At 45.9% G+C, this 18,076-nt stretch overlaps 1 protein-coding gene across 2 annotated transcripts in view; it reads left to right on the top strand.

Annotated features, from left to right (window-relative positions):
* The window catches only part of CDH23 (cadherin related 23), a 544,508-nt gene that overhangs the window by 362,342 nt on the left and 164,090 nt on the right, over positions 1-18,076 (top strand). For both annotated transcript variants that reach the window (XM_034775586.1, XM_034775587.1), the window contains 4 exons: positions 5,121-5,193; positions 7,576-7,692; positions 10,310-10,422; positions 15,405-15,512. In XM_034775586.1, the coding sequence (XP_034631477.1) occupies positions 5,121-5,193; positions 7,576-7,692; positions 10,310-10,422; positions 15,405-15,512 (411 nt within the window). The remainder of the gene's footprint in view (positions 1-5,120; positions 5,194-7,575; positions 7,693-10,309; positions 10,423-15,404; positions 15,513-18,076) is intronic.

Below are 18,076 nucleotides of genomic sequence, written 5' to 3'. Positions count from 1 at the left end.
GGAATATTTTAAACCAAGTGGTGTTGATCAAGTTCATCAGGACAGCGGTTGTCTCTGTCTCCCAGCAGAGACAAGCTTAAAGGGACACCATCAACATGAAAATCGTATTTCTTGTCTGAACCTTTTTGTGTCTACTAGTAGAGATAGGATCACTTAACATTTCCATAGCTGAACATGGTGGTGGCAATCGTCAGTCTTGAAAGACTATTGTGTAAGTGCAAAAGCTGTTCACTTATGGTATGGCATGGTGCAGCATCACAAGTGGATAAAAAGTCCAATTCTCGTGTGACAGGCCTTGTCACCAATAGTGTAGGCATAAGGTGCAGGGTCAAAGGATATAACTAATATACTATTAGCACTTGGGGCCAGTTGCTCTTCCCTCTTCTCTCACTTTGCTTTCCTTTCTCTCAGCCACCTCTCTTCAGCCTCTTTCGGAGGGCTGCGCTGCACCAGGGAGTCAATGTAGCCTGTTGCTAGCTGCGTCTTCCCAGCTTGCGGTGTTGATGTGGACAGTTTTCAAGTCCCTTTTGCAAACATCCTCAAACCTGAACCAAAGTCATCCCAGTGGCCCAGGAACATCTGCAGGTTCTCTGTACAGGAGATCCTTTGGAATGCATCCTTCATACATCTGACACAGATGACTGAGCCAACAGAGACATTTGTGTTTGAGAATAGATTAAATTGTACAATTTTGCTTTCTCAAATGCTTCAGTGTCAGGAACTTTGAGTTTCCACTTGAAGTTTAGAGTACAACGAAGACAGCAGGTGTGGAAGGTGTTTAGCCTTCCCTCATGCTTGCTGTAGGAGGTCCAGATCTTGTTGAAAACACACATTTGGTAGCCCGGTAGCTTGGTGTTCAATGTTATCCCACGCATTCTTGGTCAGTTGGTCAAATGCAGTAGCTGCCTTTCTGATGTGAGAATCAGTTGAAGAAAGTGAGCAAAAAACCTGTTTTTTGAGTTTATTTATTAGGTATGTTTGCTAGCACTTTGTGTGAAGTAAGCTTCACTGCTTCTCCTGAAGTCAACAAGCTGGGTTCTCTCTTGCTTAATACACCCCCACCCCCACCAAAAAAAAACCCTCATAACCACCAAGAAATGAGCAGAAATTCTTTTTATGAAAATGTTTATAGGGATTTTGTGTTTAATTTGGTTCTGTTATGTACAGGGGGCTCACTGAGAAATGGAAATCCTTAAAAATGAGTCTGTTTAAAGTTGTCAGTAGACTCTGCTGGCAGCCTCTTACTGCATCTGGCAAAATCATCACTTGTGAATCATGAGCCCGATTCACCGTTGTCCAGTGGCCCCTTTATGCTGGCTGAGATGGCTCTAACTTGCACCTGCCATTGAACCACTGCCTGGGTGGACCCAGAATAAGGGAATCACGAAGATTGTATAAAGTCACCTCCTCTCATCCCCTATGCTGCTGTAGGCCCTGCACTGTGCAGAGCTCATGCACACCAGTATCAGATCTTGTCTACACTGGAAGCCATACATCAGCACAGCTGCAACTGCACAGCTGAATTCTTCTGTCTACGGGGGTTAGATCAGCTTAACTGTGTCACTCAGCAGTGTGCATGTTTGGGGTGGAGGGGAAGGTAATTTAATTTAAATATATAGCAAAATGTATACAGGATTGAACTATAAATTACAACAAACACTGGTAGTTATTAAATGTGTATTGCTCACATCCATTTTATTTCAAAAAGACATCAGCAGGATGGGCACCTTAGAAGTGGTAACTAGAAATATTCATGAATATATTATTTTATTATTTCAACAATATACCCTTTCAGAGGTGAATGTATCCTAGGTATAGACTGTATTCAGGGATCAATATTTAACTGGTGAAATCATTCCAAAGCTAAGGAACTGTTGCTTCTTACCTTGACGTACATTATGTTTACATGCCCAAAGAGCAGAGTAATAAAGTAAAAGGCTATAGAAAACATGACCTATGAAGAAAGGTTTTAAAAAACCTGGGTATGTTTAGTTTAGAGAAGAGAAAACGGATGGGGGAAACTGATAATAGTCTTCAAATATGTAAAGGGCTGTTATAAAGAGGACAGTGATCAATTATTCTCTGTGTCCAGATAGGGCAAAAAGTAATTGGCTTAATTTAGCAGGGGAGATTTAGGTTAGATATTAGGAAAACATTTCGAACTCTAAGGGCTGGTCTACACTGGGCGGGGGGGGGGGGAGGTCGATCTAAGATACGCAACTTCAGCTATGAGAATAGCGTAGCTGAAGTCGACGTATCTTAGATCGACTTACCTCCCGTCCTCACAGCGTGGGATCAATGGCCGTGGCTCCCCCGTCGACTCCGCTTCCGCCTTTCGCTCTGGTGGAGTTCCGGAGTCGACAGGGAGCGCGTTCAGGGATTGATTTATGGTGTCTAGATAAGACATGATAAATAGATCCCTGATAGATCAATTGCTACCCGCTGATCCGTTGGGTAGTGTGGATGTACCCTAAGGATGGTTAAGTACTAGAATAAGTTACTGAGGGAGGTTGTGGAATCCCCATTATTGGAGGTTTTTAAAAACAGGTTAGACAAGTACCTGTCGGGGATGATCCTGCTTCAGCACAGCGGGATGCACTCAATGACTTCTCGAGGTCCCTTTCAGGCCTACTTTTTTATGATTTTATATTTCAGCATCAAACATTCTGGCCAAAATTTTCCAAAGTGGCCACTTGATTTTAGATGCCCGACTTGATGTACCTTGCTATCTAATTTTCAGAAGTGCTGAGCACCCATAACTTCAGCTGAAGAAAATAGGAGCTGTGGATGCTCAGCTCTTCTGAAAACTAGACCCAAGGTGTCGAGCTGTGTGTTCAAAATCATTGGCCACTTATTTGAAATTTTGGGCTAAACCATTTTAAAGTTAGAGGAAAAGGTGAAAACATCCAGGGGGGTTGGATGACTCAGTGGACTGGTGTTATGCAAGTCTCCGAGCTGATCACCTCTATCTCATGGGTCCAACCTGGCACAGGTTAGTGATTATTTAACATCTGACAGCCATTGTGAAATGAGTAAGCGATCTTCCTTTACTAGTAGACAAGTATCCAAGGCACAACTACTGCAGAGTTCTCTGGGGAATCTTAGTAGAACAGTACTTGGAGACTGCACTACCTTCTCACCCTTAACAGTGGTCTCTGCATGTTTAGGTGAGTGTGGCAGTGTGGGAAAAATTGTACTGCCACTGTCTGTGCCATGGTTGTCCTGTGAACAGAGGATTTGTTGTCCCCAGAAATGTCATCTTTCATCAGCCCTATATTCACTTTTGTAAAAGAAAGTATAAGTCCTTTCCTCCTCCTTGTAATCGGGAATCAGATGATTCTTGTTTTGTGCAAAATAAAAAGATAACATGACTTCCAGGACCATGTGTCATTGGCCAGTGTGATCCTGAATGATAAAATCTTTGTGTGTAGCTCTGAGGAAGAAGAGGGAGGAGGAGATGTTGCTTGTATTTGTTTTTGGCTCTTGTAATGTTTTGCTCCCTTCTAAAACTGTGTGCTGGAGGAGGAGGAGGCGCTCACAAGACATTCTCTAATGAATAACAGAAAGAAAGCAGTTTATAGCACCAGACTTAATTAATTGGAAATGTTTATATCAGAGAAGGAATCTCCTTGAGATTCTGTACATCAGTTTCCCACTCCATCCCTCCCAGAAACTGTAAGCTCGATCAGTAGCAAAGCAAGAGAGAATCTACCACTTTTCTCTGCAGAGGCAGATAATTAATAGACATTCCTGTTAACATCTGTACTGGTACTTGTGCACATGCAGAGAAGCTAACGAAAGGAAGCCACTATGGCTTCTGCTCCATTTGAAACGTCTATAGATGAAGGAGGTGAGTGGTGGAGGCACAAGCACTGGCTTTCTCATTTCCCTGGTGGTGCTCGATCCCTGCTCTGCTCCAGGCCCTGCCTCCACTCAACCCTCCCCCCAAGGTCCTGTCCCGTCCCCACCCTGCCTCTTCCCACCCCCGCTCCGTGTCTTCCCACCCTGTTCTGCCCCCTCCCCAAGAGTGCCCTGCCCTCACTCGCCCCCTCCCCCCAGTGCCTCCTGCACACTGCTGAACAGCTGAGCCGCAGGAGGCGCTGGGAGGGAAAGGGAGGAGCTGATCACGGGGCCCGCCAATGGGTGCTGAGGACCCACTATTTTTTTTCTGTGGGTGTTCCAGTCCCCATACACCCATGGAGTCAGTGCCTATGGGTGGAGGAAATTGGTGTTTATCAGATGTGTTTGTTTTAAAAAATCAGTAGGGAAAGACACTTTTGGCCAGAGTCTCATTTCCACTCTAGCCACTCTGAACCATTGAGTCAGAGTGTCCAGCTCAGGCCAAAGTGGCAAGCAGAAATTCCCTTGTGGGGAGGTAAGCTGTCTGCAGGCATAAAGCTGGCTCCTTTGACAGCTGTGCACTCCCTACTCATGGTATGAAGAATCTGGGGAGGGAAGGAGCATTGCTGGAGCTATGTTTTGCCATGTCAATGCTTTCTGTTTGACTGGCATTAGGTCCCAAACAACACAGAATCAGGGCACGGTAAGTGGCTCCCTTATGCCTGCCCGCTCCTTTTGTGCTGACCACAATTTGGAAACAGAGAAGAGATGAACCCTTTGTTTTCAAGCTTTTTATGAGAGCAGCAGAGAAAATGGAGTAGAAAAGAAATGTTCAAAATAAGGTGCCTTTCCTTTCCCAGCATATGCACAACCCCTAGACAGTGTTAGCAGATAACTATGCCTACCTTTTACATAGCACTCTCATCTCCAAACAACTTTCCTATTGTAGCTAATTAACCTTCACAACACCCCAAGGAGAGAGCTGTTATTGTCCCTGTCCTATGAATTAAGAAACTAAGGCACGGAAAGACAAAATATCATAACTTGACCAGAGTTGCAATGGAAGTCTGTGAACAGATCTTCCTGGTTGTAGCCTTGTGCCTTAACCACAAGACAATCCTCCCCCTTTCTGTACTGTTAAAGCAGCAGTGTTCTGGACCAAATGGCAGCAAGTCAATTGGGGGTAGACATTTCCATGTCCTATCACACCAGAGTTTTGTCATTATTCTGTTGTCTTTTTCCAAGTCAGTGTCTTCCAACACCTTTTATTTTCTCTTTAGGATGAAAATGATAATCCACCCACATTCAGTCGGCCATCCTACGTCATTACTGTCATGGAGGACATCATGGCAGGTATGGAAAATTGTGCTCTCACTCTCTTTATGGCTTCCCATTTGTGGTGTCTTACTGGTAATATTTTATATGACCGCCTACTCGGCCAATGGAGAGGTGGCACTAGATTCCAAAAGAGCCCAACTACCTGGCAGAGGCTGTCAGTATCCCATGAGAAGCAAGTTTGCAGAGAGAGAGAGAGAGAGAGAATTAGCTGCCTAATGCCCAGGCCTCCTGATTTCAATACATACATAATGCATTGCACACACACGAGATGTGTGCAGTCATGCACATTGCCTCTCTCCACACGTACCATTGTAGCAGCTTAACCCGCTCGGGTGTTTTAGCATCAGACGGGGATGGGGGGGGGAGTTGAAGGAAGGGCATTCTGAGGAAAGGCCATTGGTTCTGGGTCTTGTTTCCCCTGCTGATTCAACAGATTTAAACTGTTAGGCCTTCCACTGGGCCATGAAGAGTATCTTTTTGCTCTGGCATTTGCCTAGTGGGTGAGATTTGGGATGGCGTATAGCTCAGTGATGGATGACAGCCTTCAGGGTTGACACTTATGAGCACATTACCAAGTGTATATGTGACAGCCTCCATCTCAGCCAGCACTGGGGATTGAACCAGGGAGCTCCAGAGCTGAAAGCCTGGGTCTCGATAGCTTGAGCTAAAGAGCCAGCCTCTGCAGCTGGCACTGTAATGCTCACATCCTTTGAATTGGGCACAAAGGGAGAGACACAACACACACTGACCAGTGGGTGACATATATTTGTTAACATTATTCCCCGTCCAGAATTTGTGTGATGGGCCCTTTTTTAAGTTGAAAATTAAAATACATCCCTTACATATAACTCAGACAAAACTATTGCAAATCCCACCCTGTACGTGTCTCAAGCGCTCTGTGGTGGTGGGGTTATTTATTATTTGTATTGCTTTAGTGTCTAAGAGCCCTGGTCACGGACCAGGGACCCCATTGTGCTAGCACTGTACAAAGACAGTCCCTGTTGGCCTAACTCTGCTCGCCCTGGAGTCAATGGTAAAACTCCCATAGAGTTCACTGGAAGCAGATATAGGCCAACTCTGAGTGCTTTTGAAATCACACCCACAAATAGATTATGTACTTACATCCGTACAGGATTCAATGAAGGCACCTATAGGTAGGGTGGCATAAGGGTTGGGAGAGGAGCTGTGCTATCCAATGAGTGCTAATTGGTGGCATTGTGCCTGCCTAGAGCAGAATCTGTGATAATGCCTCCAGGAACACTGGTAGGGGGGCACATGTTGACTGACATACATTGCTGCATCATTGGAAAAAAGAGTTGCTTGTATTTCTCCAAGTGCCATCCTAGGCTGGTCAATGCATGGGTAGGGGCAGTCTATCCACACATGTTTCCTCTTGGATGCTCAACCATGCTAGTGGGCCTCCGACCTTATAATTGGCAAATACTGGATGCAGAATTATTGCTCCTGCCTGCATGGTAGCATGAGGCTGACAAACTCCCAAAGCACCTGTCCTTGGTACAATCCTAATTTTCCACACAGTGTGTCCATGCATACTGTGCCCAGGGAGTAACTGGGCTTCTGCTCTCACCAGTCAGTTGCATTAGGAAGCAGCATCACCCTGTTCATAGCTATGCTGGTAAATATCAAGTAAAGCATGTGCTCAATTTGTGCTTATACAGTGAAAATCAGAAGAGCTAGCGTAAACCTGTAAAAGGCAAAATTGACTTTCTAGCCAATTGGAGCTCAAGCTCCCCCACTCTCCACTTTCCCATACGGTTCACACCCTTGTCTTACAGAGAAAGCAACTTGTGAAAGCAACAGCCTCCCAGCTATGCAACCAAAGGTCCTCACCGTGGCACTTAAATCCCGTTAACATTAAATACCTTTTTGTTAAAGAGTTTATCCTTGTCAGCTTTCCTGGGGCATGTAAGTAGCAAACCCATCATGAACTGCTCGCTGGTCATGACCGAGCTGGTGGTGGTAGTGATTACACATCCGATCAGAGCTGGCTCATGCAGCCTCCTTCCCCTGGATTAACATTAAAATACCACTAACATGGCACTTAAAATCCCTGAGGGCCTGTGTACTTTCTTTAAGAGCTGCCAAGTGATTAAGTCTCTCACCTTGGGATTCCTGGACACAGTGACAAGTTTGAATGGGGTTTTAGAGCTACTGATAATACAACAGTCAGTTTGGAGGGCTGGACCAGTTAGCAGGATAGGAAACTATAGACCTATTAAAAGAGCAGGCCGGGAATAGATATGAACGTGCTTCCTGGTTTGGAGTGACCACGAGCCAACTGGGTTTTGGGGGTGCTGTGCTTTCTGACCCAGCCCTTGTCCATCAGTTTGCTAACAAATATGCACCTTTGATTCCTCATTTCTGGTGTTTTCCAAGGAGCCACAGTGCTATTTTTAAATGCCACTGATTTGGATCGGTCCAGAGAATATGGTCAAGAGTCAATTATCTACTCCCTGGAAGGTTCCTCTCACTTCCGGATCAACGCTCGTTCAGGTGAGCCTGCCCACGTAATCTTTCTCTACCCCCCCCACCTCTCTTTCTCCTTCCAGCATCTTTCATATTCTCTCCTTTTCTGTCTCTCTCACATCTTTCTTTCTTTCCTCCATCCTTTTATTCTTGTCATTTTCCTCCCTCCATTCCTCCCCCTCCCCACGATCTTTCTCTCTCATGTTCCCCACTGTGTTTATTGTAGGAGAAACACATCCTAAGGGAGTATAAAGTGCACCTGGTCCCAGGACGTCAGGCACAATTACCCATCCTGCCACTATAGTACGTGGTGCCCAAATCCACAGTCATTTTCTAGACGGAAGTGGGAGAATGACTAGCAAACAAAGGGCCCTGGTCTAAGGGGAACTCTAATCAACATTCTACTCTGTTATTCAGTCTAGGAGAAGGGAAAAGGGGTTTGGGGATTAGTGTAGATGACATAACTGGCCACGATTATGAAGACGCGCACACCACATTGTTCTAAGCTGTTGCTGACCTAGCAATGCTGGGAGGAAGCTCTCTGGAAAAATCTGAGTATCCAGTGCGATCCAAGAACTTCTTTCACTCACAGCCTCACGTCGAATCCCGGCACATTGTACCATACATTGGTACATAGGGGCATGTAAAGAAAGGATGGAAAAGTAAGATACTGCAGAACTGTGTCTGCTTGCTCAGTGCCTTCGAGGTGTATGCACTTTCTAGAGACGTTCCTGATTCAAATTAGCTGAACCTGCTCTGTAAAGGTGCACTTAATTAGATGCAATTTTGTGGACAGGAGGAGTGATCCATCATTGCGACACATTCATATTTAAAACTTTTTTACTGATTACTTTTTTCAGTCTGTGAATTAATTGATGCCACAAAACTTTGGAAGCCAATATATTTTAAGACCTTTTAACTTTTTAAATTTCTCTCATCTAGATTAATTTTCCCACTCCTCCTGCTTCCTTCTCTTGCTGCCCTGGACAGCCCCTCACATAAAAGCTCCTCCATAGTGGAGGAGCTCCACAGTCCTCCGTGCTGAGCTCCTTTCAACAACTGGAACATGGAGTAGGGGGAGAAGAAGAGATGATTGGCGGGAAGGTGATTTGGTATTGAAAGGCGATTACAGATGGTTGAGGAGATGATAGAAATAATGTCATTGTGGTCTGCCACAGCATGGAAAATTCTGTCCAAATCTAACTAAGGCTTGGCTCCTTCCTATGAGCTGCTGTTACCTTGGGAATATCAGCCGTTCGATTCTTGTGTTATTTTTCTACGTGTTCGTTAAGAGACAGTGATGTCCTCACAAGGCTGTGAAGTCACTGAGCTCAAGCCAGGTAACATTACAGTGATATCATAGATTACCTGTCATCTAGGTTAATATATCTGAACTTTGAGAGCAACAAAGCAGAGCCTGAATTCATCCAGATTATTTCCAGACTGTGCAAAGCTGATTCACAAGCTTTGCGCAGCCTGAGTCTGCAATTGCAGTGAACCGACGGACAAGTGCATTGCAGAGTGGAACTGTTTGTTACAAGTGTTCCATCACAGAACACGCTACTACACAACCGCATCACTGATCTGGTCCTCACCACAGCTGTCACCATGACACATTGTCCGTAGGTCATGGCTGGAATCTCAAGCTCCAATAGCTAATTACAAATATAGACCAGTCATTCATCTAGTGTCACTGACATAACCATGGGTTTCAGAGTAGCAGCTGTGTTAGTCTGTATCCGCAAAAAGAACAGGAGTACTTGTGGCACCTTAGAGACTAACAAATTTATTAGAGCATAAGCTTTCGTGGACTACAGCCCACTTCTTCGGATGCATATAGAATGGAACATATATTGAGGAGATATATATACACACATACAGAGAGCGTAAACAGGTGGGAGTTGTCTTACCAACTCTGAGAGGCCAATTAATTAAGAGAAAAAAAACTTTTGAAGTGATAATCAAGCTAGCCCAGTACAGACAGTTTGATAAGAAGTGTGAAAATACTTACAAGGGGAGATAGATTCAATGTTTGTAATGGCTCAGCCATTCCCAGTCCTTATTCAAACAGGAGTTGATTGTGTCTAGTTTGCATATCAATTCTATCTCAGCAGTCTCTCGTTGGAGTCTGTTTTTGAAGTTTTTCTGTTGTAACATAGCCACCCGCAGGTCTGTAACCATGTACTCTAATGCCCTCACACAAAACTTAAAACATGGCCTTTACTAGGAATACTTAAACGTATCGGGGGTGGGAGGGTACCAGTCCCCTTAAGTACCCTGGCATTGCCGGAGGACGGGATGGAGTGGACCCCTCTGAGGATTTACAAATATTGCCCTAGAAAATTATAGTTGTCTATTTTAAACAGAATCATGGAATTGACATTGCTTCTCTTTCAGTGTCCATGTCTCTCGGCTCTCTCTGTATGTGATCATTTGTGGAAGAAACTGATCGTATTTCCAAATCTGAATTTTTCACCCCTTCACAATGATCTCTCTCTTTGTACACACACATTCAGGCTTGTGTACACTTTTGTGCATTAGTATTTCCAAATGCTCATGCCACTCTCCTCATCCCATCTGGGCATGTGCCCAGGAATCACTATTATCCCATATCTCTTTTCTCTCCCATTTTCCCTTTCTGCAGGTGAAATCACCACAACCTCTTTGCTGGACCGGGAGGCCAAATCAGAGTACATACTCATTGTCCGGGCCGTGGATGGTGGTGTGGGTCACAACCAGAAAACAGGAATTGCCACTGTGAGTTCAAATGCTTTTGGTCTCAGCCAAACTGCTCCTTACTCTGATAGTACAAGAGATGTAATGAGCAGCCGGTACTAATATAAAGATGACAATCTTTCTTGAACCTGTTCTTCCACTTGCGAGTCACTGGAAGTGTCTTTGCACTGCTAAAGGGGAGAGCTCTCTGAGGTAGTTCTCACTGGTGCTGGGTACAATTGACCCCTTGATAACTTGATGTTTCCTGTTGAATCTGGGGCAGGCAGGTTACAGTCCTGCTGAGTCTGAGGTGGCTGGCATGTCTGCTGCTGTGTCCTCTTTGAGGCTCCATGGGAGTGTGGACCAGTCTCCTAATAGATTCATTAAAAGGCAAAGAACAGTTTCTGGAATGGAGAAAAGTTACGTTAACATATGTCCGAAAAGTATCTGTAATTAGAGAACCTGAAAACTCGGTGGAAAGTTGGTGTCTGATTAAAGTTTGACTATTGCATTTAGCTGGAATACACACCCAGGATTCACCAGCCACTGCACCACCTTTTGAATAGGAAAAAAGAGCCCAAAACCCAGTGCTCCATAGGGCATACGTGCCTCGGGTTCCCTAACAAACCACGCTAGTGCCCTTTAAATAGCAAACATTGCCTGTGATAGCCCTAGAGAACGCACATGTTGGGATTCACACCAGCTGACCAGCAGCTACTGCACCACCTTTACACACCCCCAGAAATCCACACAGGGAATGCATGCACACCCCAGAATAAGCGGACATGCCACTCCAGTGTCTTGAAATAGAACAGCACCTGGGAGAAAGGGAACAGTTTGGCTGTGGATTAATATCCCAAGGGAAGCAGTGTAAGCTTGGAGCCTTAAAATGGGACTGGAAAGGACATGAAAGAGAGAGAATGTGCTGTAGAGAACAATCCTGCATCTGTCCCTAGGTAATGGAGTAGTTGATCTGCTAGGTCTTTTCTTTCTCAGATGTTCTGAAACAGCCCTAAAGAGCCTATGCTTGTGATTCAGCTACACCATCAGCAGGCCCCATGTGCACATCCTCTGGGATAGCCATTGGGAATACACATCTGAGCTTCACCTAACAAACCTCTTCTGTGCCTTAAATAGAAAACGGTGCCTGGGATAGCACTGGAGACCACAAACTTGAGATTCTCCTGACCTACCACTGGATGGCACCTGTGATCCTCCTGTGTGTGGCTGAAGGAATGTGCATCTCTCTGAATTGCATGATCTGACCTTAGTCTCCTTTTGAGCTAAACAGACACATGCACGGTTTGCTTTGGTTTGTTTTAGGAGAATATTTGCTAATATTAAAACCCTGATCTTGACTTAGCCTCTCTTGGAGCTTTGAGTGATATTGTAGAAGCAACCAGCAGCTGGGGACAGCTATCTGAACCCTGAATGCTGGGACAGACATGATAGGGTTCCTACATCCCATTCTGCATTTAGTAGGCCATCTCTTGTACATGAACGATAATAAAGAGAGCTTGTAAGAGCTGGTTAAAACTCTTAAAGCTGTTACAGTCAACAGCTTGTTTCCAGTCAGTGAGTGTATGTATGCTTGCTTTCTGGTGTGCATTAGGACCAGAAGAGTGGGATTTGGCACTAAGGAGATTTTAGGAGGATTTGTGTTTTAAAAAAAAAAAAAAGGGTGCCCCATGAACCAGGGCTTGAAATTCAATAGAAGTGGTTACCTGACAGTGTTTTGTTGTGTGCCTGCCCACTTAGCTTAGTCACCCTCCCAAAGCTAAACACACTTTGATTCAGGTTTCCTCAGCAGCAGCATTCTGCCAGCACCTCCTTCCCTCACAGATTGGCAGAGATGTGGGACCTTTCCATACAGCCCCAAGGTGAAGCTGGAAGCAGAATGTGCACATAAATGTAGGGTTACCATATTTCAACAATCAAAAAAGAGGACGGGAGGAGCCCCGCCCCTGTCCTAGCCCCGCCCCCGTCCTGTCCTAGCCCCGCCCCTGCCCCTTCCACTCCCTCCCACTTCCTGCCCCCTCAGAACCCCCAACCCTCCCCCCCACTCCTTGTCCCCTGACTGCCCCCCAGGACTCCACCCCCTCCCTAAGCCTCCCTGCCTCTTGTCCCCTGACTGCCTCCTCCTGAGACCTTCCCCACATCCTAACTGGCCCCCTAGGACCCTACCCCCCTACCTGTCCCCTGACTGCCCCAACCCTTATCCACACCCCCACCCCCTGACAGCCCCCCCCAGAACTCCTGACCCATCTAAACCCCTCTGCTCCCTGTCCCCTGACTGCTCCAATCCCTCTCCCCACCCCTGCCCCCTGACAGCCCCCCCCAGAACTCCTGACCCATCTAAACCCCTCTGCTCCCTGTCTCCTGACTACCCCCTCCTGGGACCCCTGCTCCTAACTGCCCTCCAGAACCCCACTCCCTACTTAAGCCTCCCTGTTCCTTGTCCCCAACTGCCCCCTCCTGAGACCCCCCCCACCTGTACCCTGACTGCCCAAAACCTTACACCCCCAACCCCCAGACAACCCCCCCGAACTCCCAAACACCCCCCTGCTCCTTGTCCCCTAACTGCCCCCTCCTGAGACCCCCCCACCTGTACCCTGACTACCCAAAACCTTACACCCCCAAGCCCCAGACAGCCCCCCCCAGAACTCCCTGACCCATTCAACCCTCCCCCCTGCTCCCTGTCTCTTGACTACCCCCCCACCCCAGAACCTCCCTGCCGCTTCTCTGGCCCCCGGCCCCCTTACTGTGCTGCAGAGCAGCACGCTCGACAGCGGGGGGAGGGCAGCAGGCTCGGAGCTCCAGACGAACAGCTAGCGATCTGTGAGTGCAGGGAGGGAGGGAGGGAGAGGAGGGGAGTGGTGTCAAGTTTCAGGAGGGAGGAGGGGGAAGTGCAAGCAGGGCTCTGGCTCTGGCTTTTGGAGCACCGGCTGCTTTGTAAGCGCGCGCACGCTCTGCATGGGAGGGGGGAGGAGGGGAAGTCCGGACATTGACAAATTCCCCCCGGACGCTATTTTTAACCCGAAAAAGCCGGACATGTCCGGGGGAATCCGGACGAATGGTAACCCTACATAAATGTATAGATGTAATTTCACTAACCCAAGCACTGGGTGGGCCTTTTCTTGTCACCCCTCCTCCCGTTTTATTTTATTCTTCCCCTCTGAGACTTTTTATTTTGATCGCTCTTGACTTGGCCTGGATTTAAACTGGAGAACTAATGTGTGAAAGGCTCTGCATCCCACCGTCAATCCCATGATCCATCTGGACCCTGTCTACCCACCCCCAGCCACCTCTTTTACTTAAATTGGGGGGAAAAATAGTTAACGCTTCAGAGTGCCATTCTCTTCCTGTATGTATTCTGTACCCTTTTCTGCTTCTCTGTTGTTCCCTGCTCTGCACCCACCATCCATGTTCTCTTACCCCTTGCCTATCCCTCGCTCATTCCCTTCTTGCTTCTTCCACTTAATGGTCTTGTTCTTTGTTTTTTCCTCCCTTTCCTAACATTCTTTCTCTGTTATCTCTACATCCTGCCACAATGCCTGAGTCAGGTGCCTTGCTGGGAAGAGAACTTTTCAGAAATACAGTAAAAAGCCCTGTTCAATAAGCAGCAGCCCCAGGCCACTAAATTAATGGGAATTTCAAACTCTGTAAATAATTTACCGGGGTAGTGAGAGATCAAGGAAATTGCTCAGACTGCATCGTGTAGTGTCTCTGATTAGCGTTTATGAGGGAAGCAGCTGCTCTCAGCCCTGCCAAAACTTTTTCAAACAGAGAATGGCTAACTTTGCTACAATACAACTCTAATAGGGCAGTTGTAATGAACAATGGCACCCCAGCTACAGCCCCTACCAACACTGGCTATCTTGCATTGCACTGCCTGTCATGGGAAATCAGGCAGCTCCCCTTGGCCTTCCTCAAACTGCAACATCTGGAGGTCCAGTTTAGGTTTCCATCCTTCTGGCCTTACTCATGGAAGTAGTGCCATTACTGGGATCGTTCATGTAAGGTGAGTAGGAGTTGTTTGATTCTGGGCCATAGCAGGGAGTATGTGGACCAGAGCCCAGGCAAGGCAGAGAGTTTGGGGAAGAGTGTAAAAAATGTCCTGCAAATATTTGTTTGAATGTTCAAACAAATTCCCTTTCCCTGTGCCTTCAGCGTCCATTTTCCATGAATCTGCTAGTATGTTGTTCTTAACCCAGTGATCACAAGAACCCTCCCTTTATGATTAGGCATTAGGAATTCTGAAATGTTCTTCTGTTGTAACGTGGGGTCCCAGTATGGAAAATGCCCAAACCATTGTCCTACTCCTTGAGTTTACTGATAGGAGTGTTTGTGGAAACAGCAAATTTTAAGGGAATGTAGAAGAATATTCGTATAAAACTCACTCTGAATTCATCAGCGCAAGGATTCACTCTAAACCTGAATCGAAGTGTTATGCTTTTCCAGTCAAGGAAAGGAAACAGCGCCATTCAACCTATATATCCATACAAAATGAATCAACTTTCTTTGGATTTCAGATATGGAACATGCCACCCAACATACAGACTGAGACTATTCCGCAAATAATTTCAAATAATGAAAAAATTGGAGAAAAGGCTGAATTGGTCAAATTTCCATATTTACGGTGACTGTTTCATTTGGCTCTAGACAGCAGTGTTTATGGAGAGGAAAGTGGCTCTCATGGCACTCAGCACAGGGCTTCTGAAACGGTGCATGGTGAGAAGTACCTTCTCATCTGGTAGAGACAATGAATTGGCTTTAAGAAGAAATCCTTTTAATTACACTCATCATTTTGGAACCACCCACAGGGACAGCCATCTTGCTAAAATGACATCATTTGTGACACTGGCTCAGAGGGAAAGGTGAAGGGACCAGGGTCAGACATTGTAAGCCCAACCCTATCTGACATGAATAAGCAGAAGCACTGAGGTAGATTTGCAGCTACTCTAGGGTCATACCATGCTGGTTACTGGATAGGAAAGTCCATATTCACACTTATCATTTTTCAGGTGAACATCACTTTGCTGGACATTAACGATAACTATCCCATGTGGAAGGATGATCCGTACTTCATTAACCTGGTGGAAATGACCCCCCCAGACTCCGATGTCACAACGGTATGTGCCATGACAGCCAAAAGAATGCACCCTCTGAATCCAGAAGCACAAAGAAACTAGTTTTAATCTTTGTGCTGTCTGGACTGACTTTTAGCATGTGTAATATTGAAGGGCTTGATGCCTTTAACTGGAGACAAAGATCTGTGCATGCTTCTGCCTTGCAGTGCTGCCACGGTACCTCAGTCCTGTTATACTAGCCCTGAGTCCTGCAGCACCTTTGTATATGTATCTCTCCATCTTGACCTGCCATCTCCTGTCCCCTCCATCGTGCCAGCCCTGGCACTCTCCCAGGCAGGAATTGGCACACTATGCCAAATTCATTTTCGCCGCATTCACTGTGTTTGGCCCAGTGAAGAGAACAGTTATTCTAAGAAGTCTGTTCCTTTAATCCAATGGTGTTCGCATGGCCAGAGAGTGGGATACAGCCAGGAAATCCTGGTGCTTAAAGCCATGGAGTTAACAGGCCTTTGTTGAAAGAAAAACTGCAGTTTGATTTTAAAAATGCAATAACCACATCATCTGGTTGGATCAATCACCAATAAGGTTAAATGGTTATAAACTATAATGAATGAGACAGCCACCATCTTGCATATCTCCTGAGAAAATTTGAACTGCTGTTTAGCAGATGAATACGGGAACAAGACTAGAGGCTTTTGTGGCTGATTAAAGGCAAATTTTGCTGTCTATTAAAGGATTTTCTTGTTAATTTAACAATGGTTTAAATGTCTCCACAATGTTTTGTACCATTTTCTAATAAATATCAGTATGACCTTAAAACAGAAGTCCCCAGCCATTCCATTCATGTATCTACTAAATAGCAGTTGCTTTGTCTCAAGCTACTTGACGTCAGTGGGACTCCATGTGGGTGAGAGGGTCTGCGTGAGCCGATCCAACTGCAGAAGAGGGGACTCTATCAGCTGATTGGTTTTCCTGCTGGAAAGTGCCAGTGAAATGGCAGCTCCAATTCAGGGACCCCAGCACTGTTTAAAATTATGAAGAACTCAGCATCATGGCAGATACTTCTCATTTTAAAAAAATGAAAATTGAAGAGTGGGTCCTTAGCTGGGGTAAATCAGTGTAACCCCACTGCCCTATGTGGATTTGTCCATTTGCACCAGCTGAGGATCTAGCCTGGAGTTATCCCACATACTTGCTTCCTCTAATATTCATTTAGCAATCTAAAGCCCTGATCTTGCCAAGACTTATACATGTGCTTAGCTTTGTGTTCTGTAGGTAATCTCATTGAAGCTAATAGGACTATTGTTACAATGCAGAAGGTTAAGTCTTTGCAGGATCAGAGCTTAACGTGTTGAGACTACAGCAATCACTGCAGTTTCCTTACAGATAGCGCAGGTTCTCTACAGCATGAGACTGGAATCTGATCCATGTGCAGTATGGGACTTGAACTTTGTGTCCTCCATTGTGCATCTGGGCCCTGATATGATTATAAAGGCGTGAAAGTCCATTTGGAGAACACAGTCCTTGAACTGCAGCCATGTTTCCCACCCCAAGCATGTTGCAGTCTTTCCTCTGCGCGCGTGTGTGTGTGTGTGTGTTTCTTTAAAACAATGTTTTTGGCTAACTTCTGCTTTCCTAGCCTCGCCTGTGACCTCCCTCAAGGACCTCTCTGAAAGGCATTGATTTAAAGTCTTTCAAATCTCTTCAGCAAAATAAAAGAGAGGAGGAGAGAGAATTATTTTCCATCATGCTGGGAGAAAAATGACGGGCGTGAAACAGAAAATAAATGAGGGAAAAGTGAAGAGAATCCACAAAATCATCAAACAGGAAAGACTGGGGGAAAAAAATCCTGTAGTGAAACATTAATCTTGGAGCAGGAGGGGGAATGGATTCCATTCCAAGTCCACCTTGCAGAAATTAACTCTGCATTCCTGTAGCTGGCCTATCTGCTTCCCCTTCCCCATGGGGGAGCAAGCTGTGCTTTCTGAGTGCACGATTCACTTGGGCACATGGCTGTGGCTCCTTCTGCATCTGTTCTTATTGGGAAGAATCTGTCGGCAGCAGGATATGGGAAAGCAGAGGGGTTTAATAATATGTTAAATTATTATTATTTATGCTGAGCAAATATAATGTATTCCTATGTAATTAAAATGAAGCATTGTGGCTGATAAAGGCAAACCGAAGTGGTGGTTTCTATGGCATATTGGCTTGTAACCTTTTGCTCTGCCACTATATCTCTGCACTTGTAAGGACACGCCTGAAGGAGTTAGAACAGACACTTAGGCTACATCTACACTACAGGGGGGAGTCGATTTAAGATACGCAAATTCAGCTACGTGAATAGCATAGCTGAATTCGACATATCGCAGCCGACTTACCCCGTTGTGAGGACCGCGGCAAAATCGATCTCCGCGGCTTCCTGTCGACGGCGCTTACTCCCACCTCCGCTGGTGGAGTAAGAGCGTCGATTAGGGGATCGATTGTCGCGTCCCAACGGGATGCGACAAATCGATCCCCGAGAGGTCGATTTCTACCCGCCGATTCAGGCGGGTAGTGTAGACCTAGCCTTAGATCACATGGAGAGACATTACCTGGGCAGCAGCTGG

Source organism: Trachemys scripta, chromosome 7 (genome assembly GCF_013100865.1).
Source record: "Trachemys scripta elegans isolate TJP31775 chromosome 7, CAS_Tse_1.0, whole genome shotgun sequence".
In the NCBI taxonomy this organism is placed as follows: domain Eukaryota; kingdom Metazoa; phylum Chordata; order Testudines; family Emydidae; genus Trachemys; species Trachemys scripta.
The sequence above is the reverse complement of the archived record's forward strand: the minus strand, read 5'-3'. Positions and strand labels throughout refer to the sequence as shown.